At 43.3% G+C, this 16,924-nt stretch overlaps 1 protein-coding gene across 4 annotated transcripts in view; it reads left to right on the forward strand.

Annotated features, from left to right (window-relative positions):
* The window catches only part of ACO1 (aconitase 1), a 56,491-nt gene extending 40,544 nt beyond the window's left edge, over positions 1-15,947 (forward strand). For all 4 annotated transcript variants that reach the window (XM_039910955.1, XM_029054876.2, XM_029054878.2 and 1 more), the window contains 4 exons: positions 2,609-2,756; positions 11,674-11,796; positions 13,644-13,829; positions 15,129-15,947. In XM_039910955.1, coding sequence (XP_039766889.1) covers positions 2,609-2,756; positions 11,674-11,796; positions 13,644-13,829; positions 15,129-15,242 — 571 coding nt within the window. In that variant the 3' untranslated portion in view covers positions 15,243-15,947. The remainder of the gene's footprint in view (positions 1-2,608; positions 2,757-11,673; positions 11,797-13,643; positions 13,830-15,128) is intronic.
* The last annotated feature ends 977 nt before the right edge of the window (positions 15,948-16,924 follow it).

The following is a 16,924-nucleotide window of genomic DNA, read 5'->3' on the forward strand; positions in this document are numbered from 1 at the left end:
CCACTTTAATGTTACAGTCTTAAACGTTTCATAGTTTTCTGGGCTTGGCCGTTGGCTACATTCCTCCTTTTTTCTTCTTACTCTATTGGCTAGAACTGACAGCCATCCAACGATCCTATGATATGTTTAGGAAGTTCTTAAACAGATTTTGCCTTTAGATGAAAATGCATAAAAATATGAAGACAGTAAAAGCTTTGTTATCCTGGTCAGATCAATCAAATCAATCAATCAGTAGATGTGCTGAGCAGTTGAACTAAGCACTTGGGAGAGTACAATAGGATTTATAGACATGATCCCTGCCCTTGAGAATCTTACAATCTAGCAAGGGAGACTTATCCTAAAATAAATTATGGTTAGGAAGAAGTAGTAGAGACTTATCCTAAAATAAATTATGGTTAGGAAGAAGTAGTAGTAGGAAGAAGATATGCATAGAGGTGCAGCGGTTTGCGGGAGAGGATACCTAGGGAGCATGGAAGTGCTGAAGTGGCGGTGGGGGTGGGGGGTTAGGGGATGAGGATATGAGGTGAAGAAAATGATTTCTAATGAGGGTAGGGGTACTGGAGGAAATGTGATTTTAGAAGGGCTAAATTCTGATTAACTGTGTCAGAACTGCCCAAAAGCTTATTTTACATAATCTTAACACTGAAGTCTTTATAGAGACTTGTCAGTTATCAGTGGGGAGAGGGAAGACACCAATTAATAAGACCCTGGTGTGAAGGTGAATTTTTCATAGTCAGATAAGCAAAGAATTTACGCAGACTCTCTTCCTCCGAACTTTACCAGCCTCCTCCCCATGGGGATGATTCCAACATTGTAGACTCAGCCAAGATCACCCTTTTATGGGGGAGAAGGGAGTATCAAAATAACCCACACTTAAAAGATAACTTAGTTTTTACACTGTCAGGTTTTTAGGATTCATTGAAGATAATCACCTCTCAAAACACAATTTCACTTTAGCCTCTCTTTCCACTCCTTTGCTCTTGTCTTTATGGTGGCACCTGTTGCAGGAACATTTTAGTAGGAAAAAAGAGTGTGTGCCAAGAAAATGGTTTTCTCTTAAAGCATTTTCCTTAATTTCCTCTTGGGGCATCCAAAGTATCCCCTATCAGATACTTTTTTATACTTTCTAGAGAATTATGAAATTTACTTTGGCAGGAGGAAAGTCTCCCTCCATCATCATCTCTTTCAGTGTTTCTAAGATCACCAACAAGCTCCTCAGGGCTGATTCTTACAGGATCTACTCTATCTTAACCCTCCTTCTCTTAGCCACCTCTGATATTGGGGACTACTCCCACTTCCTTAAAGCACTTTCAGACCTTGATTTTTCCTGTCTGACTCTCACCTGGTTCTCTTTCTAGCTCAGTAACTACTCCTCAGTTTCACTCACTGGCTCCTCTTCCACCTCTCATCCACTAATTTTGGCTACCCCCAAAGGTCTTTGCTGGGTTCCCTACCCTTCTCACTTTATACTGACTCTCACCAACAGAACTCGTCTGCTCGCCTTGGCTTCAGCTATCACCTCTATGCAATGACTTCCAAATCTGTCTCTCCATCCTGCATTTTCTCTTGCCTCTAGGACATCGGCACTTCACCAGCACTTCAAACTCATCATGTCTAAATCTGAACTTTTCAATCTGTTGCCAAATTGTACATTCCAAGCGCTTAGTACAGTGCTCTGTACACAGTAAATGCTCAATAATATATGATTGAATGAATGAATGAATCTTCCCTCCTAAGCCCACTCTTCCTCCTAACTGCCCATCTCTGTCAATCCCATCACCATCCTTCCTTCCTCAGAAACTCGCAACTTTAGTGTCAATCTAGATTCCTCATTGTCTTTCATTTCTCACACCCTATCAACCATGGAATTCTGCTGGTTCATCTTCCACAACATTTCCCAGATCCACCCTTCCTTCTCCATCCAAACAGCAATCATCCTGGTCTAAACTACTGTCATATCATGATTGGACTACTGCATCTGCCTCTTCATTGTATTTCCTGCCTCCAGCCTTCTTCTTCTCTTCCCTTCCTCGCCCCCCCCCCCACCCCACCCCCTCAGCCCCCTCTGCTGCTGCACTGATCATCTTCTTGAAACATTGCTTGGCACACATCTCTCTATTCCTCAGAAACCTCTGAAGCTACCATCTCCTTCCACAACTATTCTCTCCTTCCACAAAAAGCAAAGACTCCTCAGAATTAGCTTCAAGGCTCTCCACCCATTCTCCCCCTTTTCCTTATCAGCTCCCTTCACCCACTGTTCTTCAGCTTGCATTGCATCCTCCTCCCAGCACCTTCACACACATGGTTCTTTTGTCCTGGAATGCCTCCCCACCCCCTGAAATTTGCCATGTCTTAGCTCTATCCCATCTTTAAAGTCCTCCTAAAATCCCAAATCCTCCAGGAAGTTTTCACCAATTAATTCCAACACCCTAATTGGGTTAACCCAACAGCCACATAAGAGCAGAAATGTAAGGTGGAGAGAGCCAATAGTAAGTGGTTTCTGCTTGCTACAGAGGAAGTGGATAAGTTTTTCTTCTTCCATTTGACAATTAGTAAACCCTTCACTTTCCTTTACTGAAATAATCCTATGCCTTTTCTTCCTTGCCAGTTTGACTCCAAGAGACTTCAATTCTTATGGCTCCCGCCGAGGTAACGATGCAGTCATGGCCAGAGGGACTTTTGCTAACATTCGTTTACTAAATAAATTCATGAACAAGCAGGCACCTCAGACCATCCACTTTCCTTCTGGAGAAACTGTAAGTATTCTTTCCTTTCTACTATACATTAATTAGAACTGTGGAATTAGCCTCTTTCCAGCCATAGGTTTTCTGACAAATGTTATTCCTTGTAAAAGAGTTTATCTATTTTCCCTGGTGCTCATATTAGGGTAGCTCTAACTTTAAGAGTCATAGTAGAACTTCCTTGGGTCCATCTCTATTGCTCTTTAGGTTTACCTTAGAGTTCATTCAGGGAACAAAATGGACTCTTAAAATTGCTTCTCTGATTCCTCCTGCTTTTGAATCAATGGTATTTATTGAGCGCTTACTGTGTGTAGAGCACTGTACTAAGTGCTTGAGAGAATTCAATATAACAGAGTTGGTAGACATGTTCCATGTCCACAAGAAGCAACGTGGCCTAGTGGACAGAAGGACCTGGGTTCTAATCCCAGCTCTGCCACTTGTCTGCTCTGTGACCTCGGTCAAGTCACTAACTTCTCGGTGCCTCGGTTACCTCATCTGTAAAATGAGGGGTAAGACTGTGAGCCCCATGTGGGACGTGGACTGTGTCTAACCAGATTGTGTTGTATATACCCCAGTGCAAAGAACAGTGCCTGGCAAATAGTAAGCACTTAACAAATACCTTTTTTTTTTTAAAGAAAAAAAAAGGAGCTTACAGTCTAGTTTTAAATATAATAGGATAAAGGATTCATTCATTCATTCAATCGTATTTACTGAGCGCTTACTGTGTACAGAGCACTGTACTAAGCACTTGGAAAGTACAATTAAACAACAAAGAGAGACAATCCCCACCCACAACGGGCTCACAGGGGGAGACAGACATCAAAACAAGTAAACAGGCATCAATAGCATCAATATAAATAGAATTATAGATGTATACACATAAAAACAAGTAAACAGACATTAATATAAAAAAATAGAATTATAGATATGTGCTGTGGGGTGGGCGGTGGTGGTTCAAAGGGAGTGAATCAGGGCGATGGGGAGGGGAGTGGGAGCTGAGGAAAAGGGCAGGGGGGTGGTATAATCTGCAGGCCTTTCAGTAATGGGACAGAAAAAACGATAATATATACATATGAATCAAGTGGAAGAGCTTCCACATTGGTTCTTTAACCACTCTTACAGAAAGATCACTGCCAGTAGCATCACTTTCAAACCTACAGTCAATATGTATAGTCTCAATTTTCAATTCTGAGTGCACACTTGTATGGTCGGTCTGTCTCTCTCTCTCTCCATACATTTGGGTTAATATGCTTTAATCACTTCGACTCTCAATGCACATCTTCTGGGTGGTTGTGGTCAGTGGTCAGTGGTCAGTGGTCAGTGTCCTAAATAGACATTCCTGAAGTTGTCTCAGGAAACCTGGATAAAATGTCAGCTTAACCAACCCCACGTAGTTCAGACTGAAAACTGGAAGCTCAATCTTCTATTAGAAGAAGCAGCGTGGCTCAGTGGAAAGAGCACGGGCTTAGGAGTGGGAGGTCACGGGTTCTAATCTTGGCTCTGCCACCTGTCAGCTGTGTGACTTTGGGCAAGTCACTTAACTTCTCGGTGCCTTGGTTACCTCAACTGTAAAATGGAGATGAAGAATGTGAGCCCCACGTGGGACAACCTGATTCCCTTATATCTACCCCAGCGCTTAGAACAGTGCTCGGCACATAGTAAGCGCTTAACAAATACCAACATTATTATTATTATTATTATTATTATTATTATTATTATTATTATTATTAACTTTTAAGAAGATATACAGCAACAATTGTGCTTATGCAACACTTATTCCTTCTTTGTTTTGTATTTTCTTTCTGTTTTGCCATGAAATGTGTTGTGTACATATTGCCTGATGGTTTATCTTTGGCTTTTTCACTGGCTTTTGTAAGTACTAACCCTAACTAAAAGTATGTGTAGTGCCAGTCAGTCGTGGCTTCTGAAAAATGGATGAAGGTACAATGGTTTCTGCACTCCTGAGGTCTTATAGCAAAACTCTCTTCAATGACTCAGACTGCACTCACTGTCTTCGCCAGCCATCTTGCAATGTATGCAGCTAGGTACAGGGACACAGGTCGAGAGAACGTGGATGGTTTATAAAACATCACCACTACTGCAAAACTAACTCAGGCACATGCCCTGTTGGTAGATAGGTACGGCATATCTTTTCCCTTACTTGAATCCTAAGATACAGGCCTATGAAACATAGGCAGAACTGGAATGGGGCAGCCCCATTCCGGTTCATGTTGACAGAAAGACCAGCACCAATGGTGCCTTAGTGTTTGAGCAGCCTTACCTGGGGCCCTAGACTATGAGCTCTGTGTGGAACAGACACTGCATCTGACATGATTATTTTTTTATCCACCCCAGTGCTTAGTATAGGTGCTTGGTACATAGTGAGCTCCTAACAAAGATCATTAGTAGCATTATTTTTATATTGACACACGGTGCAAGAGAGTCCCTCTCAATGACACAGTCATGGATGCAATCTCACCATCAGGATCATCTTCAAAATAAAATATATAATCTGTTATATAATATGTAATCTAATAGGATATAAAATATAATATTCACTCTAACACGCAGGCCGAAAGTATTCCAAAAAAATCTTTGTGTTGGCAGGAAATGTGGGCTGGTTCTAGTTGTTATTTGACTAAGTATAGCTATGAGCATAGCATTAGTACAGGGGTGGGTAACCATTTTGATCTGTGGGGCCACACCCTGATTTGCCCGTGATTGTGAGCTAACCAATAGTGAAGAATGGGGATAAGGGAAGGGGTGGGGCAACAGTAGTGGAGGTAGGCATTAAACTCCAGAAATGCCAGCCACATTTACCCATGGCTTTCAAACATGCCCATGTCTCTCCTATCCTACCCTCCTTTGACCCCACAGCTCTCTCCAGTTATCACCCTATTCCTCTCCAAACTCCTTGAATGAGTTATCTAAGAAGCAGCGTGGCTCAGTGGAAAGAGCACGGGCTTTGGAGTCAGGGCTCATGAGTTCGAATCCCAGCTCTGCCACTTGTCGGCTGTGTGACTGTGGACAAGTCACTTAACTTCTCTGTGCCTCAGTTCCCTCATCTGTAAAATGGGGATTAAGACTGTGAGCCCTACGTGGGACAACCCGATTCCCCAATGTCTACCCCAGCGCTTAGAACAGTGCTCGGCACATAGTAAGCGCTTAACAAATACCAACATTATTATTATTATTATTAAGTTCCTCTCCTCCAATTCTCTCCTTAACCCGCTCCAATCTGGCTTCTGTCCCCTTCACTCCACAGAAATCCTCCTCTCAGAGATCACCAATGATCTCCTTTTAGCCAAATTCAGCGGACTCTACTCCATCCTAATCCTCCTTGACCCTTTCAGCTTCCTTCGACACTGTTGACCACTCCTTTCTCCGGGAAATATTGTGCAACCTCAGCTTTACTGACACTGTCCTCTCTTGGTTCTCCTCCTATCTCTCTGGCCACTCATTCTCAATCTCTTTTACGGGCTCCCCCTCTGCTTCCCACCCCCTAACTGTGGGTGTACCTCAAGGTTCAGTTCTGGATCCCCTTCTATTCTCCATCTACACCCACTTCTTTGGGGAACTCATTCACTCACATGGCTTCAACTACCACTTCTATGCAGATGATTCCCAAATCTATATCTCCAGCCCTGATCTCTCTCCCTCTGTGCAGTTTCACATCTCCTACTGCTTTCAAGACATCTCTACTTGGATGTCCTGCTGTCGCCTCAAATTTAACATGTCAAAAACAGAATGCCTTATCTTCCTGACCATCCTTCCTGTCTCACAAGCCCATAACCTTGCTATTATCCTTGACTCCTCTCTCTCATTTGACCCACATATTCAATGTATCACTAAATCCTGTTGGTTCAGCCTTCACAACATTGCTAAAATCTGGCCTTTTCTCTCCACCCAAACTACCACGGTAATCCAAGTACTTATAATAGTATCCCACCTTGATTACTCTATCAGCCTCTTTGCTGAACTCCCTGCTTTCTGTCTCCTCCCCACTCCAGCCCATACTTTACTCTGTTGCCCTGATCATTTTTCTACAAAAACCTTCAGTCCATGTTTCCCCCCCTCCTCAAGGACCTCCGGTGGCTGCCCATCCACCTCTGCATCAAACAGAAAGTCCTTACCACTGGCTTTAAAGCACTCAATCACCTTTCCCCCTCCTACCTCACCTCGCTACACTCCTACTACAACCCAGCCCACACACTACGCTTCTCTAATGCCAACTTACTCACTGCATCTCAATCTCATCTACCTTGCAACCGACCTTTCGTCCATGTCCTGCCTCTGGCCTGGGTTGCCCTCCCTCTTCATATCTGATGGACAATTACTCTCCCCTGCCTTCCCAGCCTTATTGAAGGCACATCTCCAAGAGGCCTTCCCTGACTAAGCCCTCTTTTCCTTTTTTTTCCACTCCCTTCTGTGTTGCCCTGATTTGCTCCCTTGATTGACCACCCCCAGCCCCACAGTACTTATGTACATATCCACAGTTCATTTATTTATACTAATGTCTGTCTCCCCTTCTAGACTGTAAGCTTGTTATGGACAGGGAATGTGTTTGTTATATTGTACTCTCCCAAGAGCTTAATACAGTGCTCTGCACCCAGTAAGCACTCAATAAATATGATTGATTGATGGCGACTCTTCTTTCACTCTGAGTCAGTAGTCACGGTTACTGGTGGTGGCCCCTCATACTACTGATATTGGGGTTTTAGTTTACCAGGATCTGGGAATGGAATGTAGCAAGAGCTGATGAGAGCAGAAGCAGCTGGCCTTGAGCCAGCCTCCATCCAGCCCGGATATGTTGTAAGGGGCCCTTTCTCAGAAAATTCCACAACACATAGGACAAATAAACATACCCAGAAAGGAAAGAGAGACTCAATGAGAAGAGGTTGATCTCCTCTCTAGACTATTAGCTCTTTGTGGGCAGGGAACATGTCTTCCAACTCTCTTGTATTTGCATACAGTAAGCCCTCGATAAATACTACTGATCAATGTCGAGTGGGCAGGGGTAGGAAGGAACACGGTGAGCTACCTGCCTCCCACCTACAGATAGGCAAGAGGTGCCCGCACTCACCCAGATGACCTTTCCCACAGAGTCCAGATGATCACTGTAGGAGGAAAGAGATGTAACTGAGCCTGCCTCAACTGACAGCCTAGATGTGCTCTTGCTTTAGCCTGGAGGAGCTCTGGACTTTAGCCTTGGGTGAGCACTGCCCCACCCTCGGGACCCTCGGGAAGTCCTGGAGACTCCAGAATGCAGTCCCTAACAGTGGTGCTTGTGCCCTGTCAGCTGAGGGCAGGAGCCAGGCTGCCAAGACAGGGAGGAGGGCTAGCTGTGGCTGCCCTTCTCTCTTCCTACTTTCCTGCTGAGACTCCAGGGCTGCTTTCCTCTCTAAAATAGGTAGTGAAGGAGTCAGAAATCCACCCACATGGAGATTTAAATTGAGATCACAGGGCATTCCTGGTGACTATAGCTATCCCTATCTAGAATCCCCATCTCATGGTGACCCTGGTTTGCAATCTGCCATCTGCCATGTTCCGTCCCCCGGAACAAATCTCCCAACAGTGGCCCGGCCCAGAAGTGGGCAGTGGCTATGGTCCAGAGTCATTCCCCTCCCAATGGCCTAGATTCAACTTTCCTAGGAGGCAGCAGATTGGGGAAGAGCTGGATGTGAATGACAGCCCTGGATTTGTGTCACAGCCTTGCCCAGGCCAAGGTCGGCCCTGAATCAATTCTGCCTGTCTCCCCACACTGGTTCTGTATGTCTTCTTCACTCTACCTGTCTCTAATCTGTATATGTGTCTTTAGCTATGTCTGCCCTCACCACCACCCCTTGGTTTTTCTTTTTATCATTTTTCCCATCCCTCAGAAGTCCCAACCCTTGTTTGTACCTACCCTCAAAATGAATGTTGGTATCTATGGACTATAGCACCAAGTTGCCAAATGACTCCAGAACTCTGCATCCTTGTGCCTGAATCTCTCCTATTTTTTTTTTATGGAATTTGTTAATCAGTGCCAGGCACTGTACTAAGTGCTGGGGCACACAGCCCATGTCCCACATGGAGCTCACAGTCTTAATCCCTGTTTTACAGATGAGGTAACTGAGGCACAGAAAAGTTAAGTGATTTGCCCAAGGCAGACAAGTGGAGGATCTGGGATTAGAACCTGAGTCTGTCTGACTCCCAGGCCCGTACTCTATCCACTAAGCCATGCTGGATCTCTTCTATTGCCTGTTTCAGTACAAAATAATGTGTTAAAAAACCATTTTAGTGTCTGTTTCCTGGAGAAGACTAGTTTAAAAATTTCTCCAAACTGAATAATTTCATTGATCTACAAATACTAGGGTTTGATCTCTCTAAATTTTTTTTAAAAAAGGATGTTCGAGCACGCTGAACGTACAGCCCACAGGGTGCATGGAGCACCCTTTTGTGACGTCTACGTTCTGCACAGGACAGCCTTCAAATCTGACATACAAGTGTTCCAGAATAATAATAATAATAATTGTAGTATTTAAGTGTTTACTATGTGCCAAGCACTGTTCTAAGCGCTGGCGCATTGTTCTAAGCCCTGGGAGCAAGAGTTGGGGCTGGCAGTGGTCCAGTGCTGAGCCTGGAGGTGAACCAGTGGCATTGCTACTGTGGCTGATTTGCCACAGGGCCCAACACTTCCATAAAATTGGTGCCTTGCCTGTGGTCAGGTTGTATTGGCTTTGGCCAAGATAAGGCCAGTGTTGTCTTCTGGGGAGTACTAGCTGGTACATGTTGGGTGGAGACAATATTTTCTAAATAGATCCCGGTGCCTCTAATAAGGAGTTTCTCTAAAACTAAATTTTGAACTACTTTGGCTGATCCATTTTATTATGCCCAAGAAAGGATCTTAAAAGGAAGGAATTTTGATCGCTTCTGACTTGAAAGATAAACCAGACTGTGGCTGTTGGTCATGCTCAGCTCTGACAACCACCTGTAAAGGATTTATGTAATCTAATAGAGGAAGGCAAGATTGAATCCAAAAAAGCCAGAACATAGAGAGGGTGGCAAGAAGAGAGCTGGGACCATTCCTGAGGAAAAACATAAACTAGTGTCAGTTAGCTGTATTCTGTTGTTCCTCTCCTGGCTTTTTTTCAGGTTCAATCTCTAGGCCGAACTACATACTCCACCTGCATCTCTACTCCCTCGTGACTTCCCACTCCCTCTTGACTCCCCAAATCATTGCACGGTGAAGTAAATGACCTAAATTGGTTCCTGTGAGGCATTCCTGCTAAAGAATATAGTCCAGATGGTGTGATCATCAGGGAAAGCGCATCCAATCAAATGTTTTGCTTATACTGTCTCCCTCAGTTTCATTTAGTTAATAAAAACAGGAGGATGATGGGGAGGCATTTTAGAATAAATAATGCAGTATCCTTAGATACCTTTAGTTTGCGTAGATAAGGGTTTAGTATAATCCTAAAAGGCTGGTTGACATATAGATTTGGATGCACTGTTTTCAAAATGCAAACTCATATATGGGGAGATTATTAGTATTAGAGTTTCAGAAAAAGACCCTGGCATGATAAGGCTTCCAGCTCTTTTCCAACATTTTCACTGTAATCTCAAGAATAGTCAATTCAGATTTCTCTAAGTATATCATTTCTTTTGGAAATATCCTTAGGAAGCTGATGACAAGACCCACACTTCAATCCTTTTGGCAAGAAAGTAGCACTAAGCTTTCAGTAGTAAATATTTTCTCCCTCATTTTCTCTCTCCACTTAAAAGCATGCAGAATCACTCACAAGGTTAGAATAACTCCACATAAGATCCTCCTATACTCTATCAACCTCTCAAACTCTTGATTAGAGTGAACCTCGTTGACCCATGGGTCTTTTTTTTTTGCTGTCTTAGAAAGCATTGTCTACTTTTTTAAAGGCTGTAATTTTCTGATTTGCAGAGCCAGTATAAATGAGTTTCTTTACTCACCCATCAGAGCTTTGGTCTCATTCACTGGTGAAATCCCTAATCAGCAAAAGTGCTTCTGTCAGAAAGTAATTTGCACTGTTTGTGACTGTAGCCTTGAGCAAGCTAGGAATTCCAGTGTGATGTCCCTGTTATATCAGGGCCCTACCCAGTCTCCTGTCTCACCACTTTGCCTTTTACATCTTTTGTCATATTTTTAATGCTTGGCCTCAAAACAGAGCAGCAGTGTGGCGTAGTGGCAAGAGCCCAGGCCTGAGAGTCAGAGGACCTGGGTTCTAACCCTGGCTCTGCCACTTGTCTGCTTGTCACATACAAGGTCACTTAACTTCTGTGGGCCTTAGTTTCATCCCCCAGCCCTTAGAACAATGCTTGACACATTGTAAGCACTTAACAAATATCATAATTATTAATTATTATTGTACAATAAACGATCTCTTTCAGCTGCTCTACATCGGTTACATATTTAGCGAGCAAATGGCCACTTACACTTACACTCCAGTGCCTATAGGAATTGAATTAAACCGGGTGGTGTAGTGTAAAGAACATGAGGCTCTAAGTCCAAAGACCCCAGGTTCTGGGTCCAGCTCTGTCACTGGCCTGCTTTGTGACCTTGGGGCAAGTCACTTCCCCATCTTATGGAAGCACAGAGAAGTTATGAGATACCAGCTTCCCCCTACCTCCTAGATTTCTGGGACAGGGACTGTGTCTGATCTGTTAATCTTGCATTATATATAGTAGCTTGGCACATACTAAGCACTTAACAAATACTGTTAATTACTATTGCTTTCATTTTCTTTTTCTTTGCCTTATACGAGACTAGGGAACATTCTGGGCAGTCGGTAGGAGGGAAGGGTCTAGATTTACTGTCCCCTTTATGTTTTTTCCCCTGAGGTATTCATGTGATAGATTGAATAGTAAATATCCCATGACTGCAGTTGATTTACCTAATCAATCTCTCTCTCATTTCTAGCTCGATGTGTTTGATGCTGCTGAGCGGTACCAACAGTCTGGCCTTCCCCTGATTGTGCTGGCTGGTAAAGAATATGGCTCAGGAAGTTCGAGAGACTGGGCTGCAAAGGGACCTTTTCTACTGGTGAGTAGATATTGAAAGCCCTAAAAGGAAGGAGAGACTTGTTTAGTATTAATAATTGTGGTATTTGTTAAGCACTTCCCATGTACCACATTGGACTAACTGCTGGGATACATATAAGAAAATCAGGTCAGATATAGTCCCTGCCCCACAAGGGGCTCACAGTCTAGGTGGCAACTTGGTTGAAGCTATAATAACAATTCTGATTTTTTCCTGAAAGTCTTTGTTAATCATGACTTAAATCATAGAAGCACACCCAACATTTTAGGAATATGACCCAAAGAATGAGATCTAAGCAACTACATGAAAATGTGTCAATCAGTGGTATTTATTGAGCACTTACTGTGTGCAGAGCACTATACTACGTGCTTGGGAGAGTACAATGTAACTGAGTTGGTAGACCCATTCCCTGCTCACAGGAAGCTTAACAGTCTAGAGGGGGAGGCAGATATTAAAATAAATTGTGAATGTGTATATAAATGCTGTCCCCTCTCAGGATTGCACCTGGAGAGTTACCAGTACTCTACTGGTATCGGCTATGGGAGGGTGAGTCAAACAGAGGCACAGGGAAGCAACATGGCGTAGTGGATAGAGCACAGGCCTGGGAGTCAGAAGGTCATGAGTTCTAATCGCAGCTCTGCCACTTGTCTGTTGTATGGCCTTGGGCAAGTCACTCCATTTCTCTGTGCCTCAGTTACCTCATCTGTAAAAAGGGGATTAAGACTGTGAGCCCCATGCAGGACAGGGACTGTGTCCAACCCAATTTGCTTGTATTCACCCCAGTGCTTAGTACAGTGTCTGGCACATAATAAGTGCTTAATAAATACCACGATCATTATACACATTCCATTCCTATCTTGGACAGTGGCTAGTGAGTGGAAGGCAATCAGCTACAAGTCAAAATGCACCTGTGCTGGGCAGCAGCAGCATGGGAGAGAGTTGAAGGGGGAGACTCAAGTTTACTGCCTGGAAGAAGGCAATGGTAAACCACTTCCATATATTTACCAAGAAAACTCAATTGATACACTACCAGAACAACTGCAGATAGAGAGTGGGGCATTGAGGGAGAGATGTGTCCATGGAGTCGCTATGGGTTGGAGATGACTCGACAGCATAAGACAAGAGGTATCAGTGCTGTGGGGCTAAGGGTGGGTTGAATATCAAGTGCCTAAACAGTACAGATCCAAGTGTATAGGTGATGCAGAAGAGAGAGGGAGAAGGGGTAATGAGGGATTGATTGGCAAAAGCCTGAGATGTGATTTTTTTTTAAAGGGTTAAATAGAAGTGAGAAAGTTCAGAGCTTTTTGCCAAGAAGAATGCCACCAAGAATAATAAATGATAAGTGAGGTATTTTTTAAGTGCTTACAATGTGCCAAGCACTGGGTTAGATACAAGATAAGCCGGTTGGGTACAGCCCCTGCCCCACACGGGGCTTACAGTGTAAATAAGGGAGGGAGAACAGGTATTACAGATGAAGAAACCGAGGCCCAGAGAAGTTAAGTGACTTGCCCAACATCACACAGGTGAGTGGCAGAGCCAGGCTTAGAACCCAGGTCCCCCGACTCCTAGAGTCATGCTCTTTCCACTAGACCACATTAGGGCCCCACTCTCTTCCTCTGCCTCCAGGCCCACTTTCTGAATCAAAACTACAAATGTTCTGTTCATTGCAGGTCATTCTTAGGATGAGAGATATGATGAGACTAGCAAACTGTTTATTCTAAGAAATGTAGAATTCTCCTTATCAATACTGGTGGAAAGTGTTTATATTTTATTCAAAATACATTTGCTTCTTTTGGACATGTTTACAGAAAACAAAATCATGCTTTTCTCTCACTGTTTTAATCAATTAGGGAATCAAAGCGGTCCTAGCTGAGAGCTATGAGCGAATTCACCGCAGTAACCTAGTAGGAATGGGAGTAATCCCTCTGGAATATCTGCCTGGGGAGACTGCTGATACACTCAGACTTTCTGGACGGGAGCGTTACACAATTATCATTCCAGAAAACCTCAAGCCAAGAATGAATGTCCAGATCAAGGTAAATAGAATTCCCCTAGACCATCTCTGGCCAAGATGTGTATATTAGAGTAAGTCCCGAGTCCATTTTGTTGAGTTTTGTTGAGATGCTTTCAACATCTTGAGAATTACAGAACTGGGCAGCCAACCAAAGAATTACTGAATTTTGAATCATGCCATTGAACTGTCATTTTTTTTTTTTTTGAAGCATTCTTTCCTTCACATCCCTTGTCACACTCTAGCAGTGCTGCTAATTATGTAAACTTTTGTGCAAACATGTAAACATTTTTTATTCTAAATTTTAATGATCCTGCCCCCATTTACCAGTGCCCCATCTCTTCCTCAAAGTCACCCATGGATCCTTTGACTGCCACGCCCTCAACTTCCAAATCACCATGCTAAGGTACATAAACATCTGGGCACAGCAAACATACTCAAGTGCTCCCCTACAAACACAGGCATCAAATGACTAGAAGAAAGTGACAGAGAGGACTCAATTTCTTTTGCGGTCCCCTGCCAAATTAATTTTTCTGCTCTAATGCTTTCCTGGGTGGAAGGTGGTTGTTTTTAAAGCATTGGAGCAGCCCCATGCATTCAGTAGGGCTCAGAGATAGTTGAAGATGGTTAATCATAAACTTCACACTAATGGAATCTCTCTGTCCTTTTTCATTTAAAGTGCACTTCTAGGCAGAACTGTGCAACAGAAAAATCCCAACCTAACCTGCTCCCCACATCTTTGATAGCTTGAGTTATATCATCTTAGAAGAATAATAGAGCCCAGGGGTAACTCTCACCATCAGAGGCAGGCAACATCTTGTACAGTTGCAGGCTTGCCCTAGCCAGACTTCGTGAATGGATGAGCAGAGACACCCACTCTTTCCTGATCCATGTAGCATAAAAGTTACTAGGTTCAGGACAGGAAGAGGGCTGACCACCAAACCTTTTTAATTATAGTATTTGTTAAGTGCTTACTATGTGCCAGGCATTGTTCTAAGCGCTGGAGTAGATACAAGCTAACCAGGCTGGACACAGTTCGTGTCCCACATGGGGCTCACAGTCTTAAGCCCCATTTTACAGGTGAGGTAACTGAGGCACAGAGAAGTTAAATGACTTACCCAAGATAACAGAGCAGACAAGCAGAAGCAGAGCGGGAACTAGAACCCAGGACCTCCTGAGTCCCCGGCCCATGCTTTGTCCACCAGGCCACGCTGATTCTCTTTTGACCAGAGGCTGCCTGGGCAGAATCCATTGATGGTGTCTGTGGAACATGTTCTCTCTCAATTGGTTGACTGGTCCTTCTCTGTGTTTTTGGCCATTACAGCTGGATACTGGGAAGACCTTCGAAGCTGTCATGAGGTTTGACACTGATGTGGAGCTCACCTATTTCCATAATGGGGGCATCCTCAACTATATGATCCGGAAAATGGCTAAATAGGCTCGTGTCGCCATCAAGACAAAATCTAGATGGTCTAGATCAAGAGGTCATTGACCACGGAAGCAAAAACCCTGAAATGAAAGTCTCCTGGTGGATCACGTCATTATGGGCCTCATTAACACCATTAGAAAGTGTGTGCATTGTGATTTTTCTTTTGTTGTTGTTATTGCTTGATATACAAAGCCTGATTTTCCCCTGATCTGGTGGAGAGAATGTGAGTGGAAAAAGTTTTATGTTGAACATACCTGAAGCTATTAATCATTAGCTGTTGACTTTTATCCCCATCCTTCTTTAAACTGTCTCTGTCTTGTTTGACTATGCTTCCTCTTCTTCAATTAGATTTTTTGCTTTAGTTCCCATTCTCCTTAGCAGTATATCCAGAAATTAACTGACAATTCAAAGAAGGGCTTTCTTTACCCTCCACATCCAAGTAATGAGAGACTCTCTTTTTTTGGTTTCCATTTTCTCTGCAGTAGTTAATCAGAATATTCATTTGAGGGAATTAACCTTGAAATTATTCAATTCCATAGCTTTTTACAGGTTAACAAGAAAAAGAAATGTGAACTTCTTTCATTAACATCTTCCTCCGGAAGCTCTGCTTTCTATTTTGTAACAGGAGACCTCTGTGGGAGGTGGGGAGCGGCAGGGCTGGTGGGGAGAAAGAACATTTCAAACTTGAATGAGATTAAATCTATTTTCAAAAAATGTTGACTTTGGAAGTGAGTTCTCTGTGCTGTTATATCTGTGGAACAACTATTTTGAATGGAGTGAGTCACTGTTCTTTCAACATCTTGAACCTTAGATGATTTTGCAGTTCTTTAAGTGGGGTTTTTGGGGGTGTTGAGTTTTTTCTTTTTTTGTAAAGACAATTCTCTTCCAATTTTAGGTTTCCCCGAAAGAAATGTGTCTTCTTAGCCAATCATTTCTCAGTCCTTCATACTTTGAGCAAAAGTGCAGCTCTTTCCAGTTCCCCAGAAGGGAAAGATCAGGAGGAAGTGAGCTTGCATATCACCTTGGTGACCTAACTTGTCGCTTCATCAACTGGACTCTGTTCACTAACTTTGATCCTTTCTGGTTGATCTATTAAGGGTCATACTTTATAGCTTACTAGTTAGCTTTGGGAGGAGTGCTTTGTGAAGTTGTAAGGAAATCTGAGTCCTGAACTCAGAACTCAGTATCACCCAAAGGATTAGCAGTGAATGTTAATTTGCTTCACAAGAAACACTTCCAGGTAATGGGCTTTTGTAATTATGGAAGTAGAAATAGCCCGTGGCAATTAACTATTAAGTGTAGTATTTAAGTGCTTACTATGTGCCAAGCACTGTACTAAGACGGGGGTAGAAATCTAAGTAGGAAGGAAAACAGGTATTGACCCCGCATTTTGCAGATAATGGAACTGAGGCTCAGAGAAGTGAAGTGATTTGCTCAAGGTCACAAAGCAGCCAGTGTCAGAGCAGGGATTAGAACCTAGGTCCTCTGACTCCTGGGCTCATGCTTTATCCACTGAGCCACGCTGCTTCCCAAATCTTTTTTGAGGCCCGTTGGGAAATGACCTTTTCTCTGCCCTCTATTTTCTTGTTCTTATAAAACGAGGATTTGATACTATTCACAAATATCTTTGTTGTTATTATTGATTGATTGCAGAGTGTTTGGAGATATTTGGGTGACAAGAGCTCTGCCAT

Source organism: Ornithorhynchus anatinus, chromosome X5, assembly GCF_004115215.2.
Source record: "Ornithorhynchus anatinus isolate Pmale09 chromosome X5, mOrnAna1.pri.v4, whole genome shotgun sequence".
NCBI lineage: Eukaryota > Metazoa > Chordata > Mammalia > Monotremata > Ornithorhynchidae > Ornithorhynchus > Ornithorhynchus anatinus.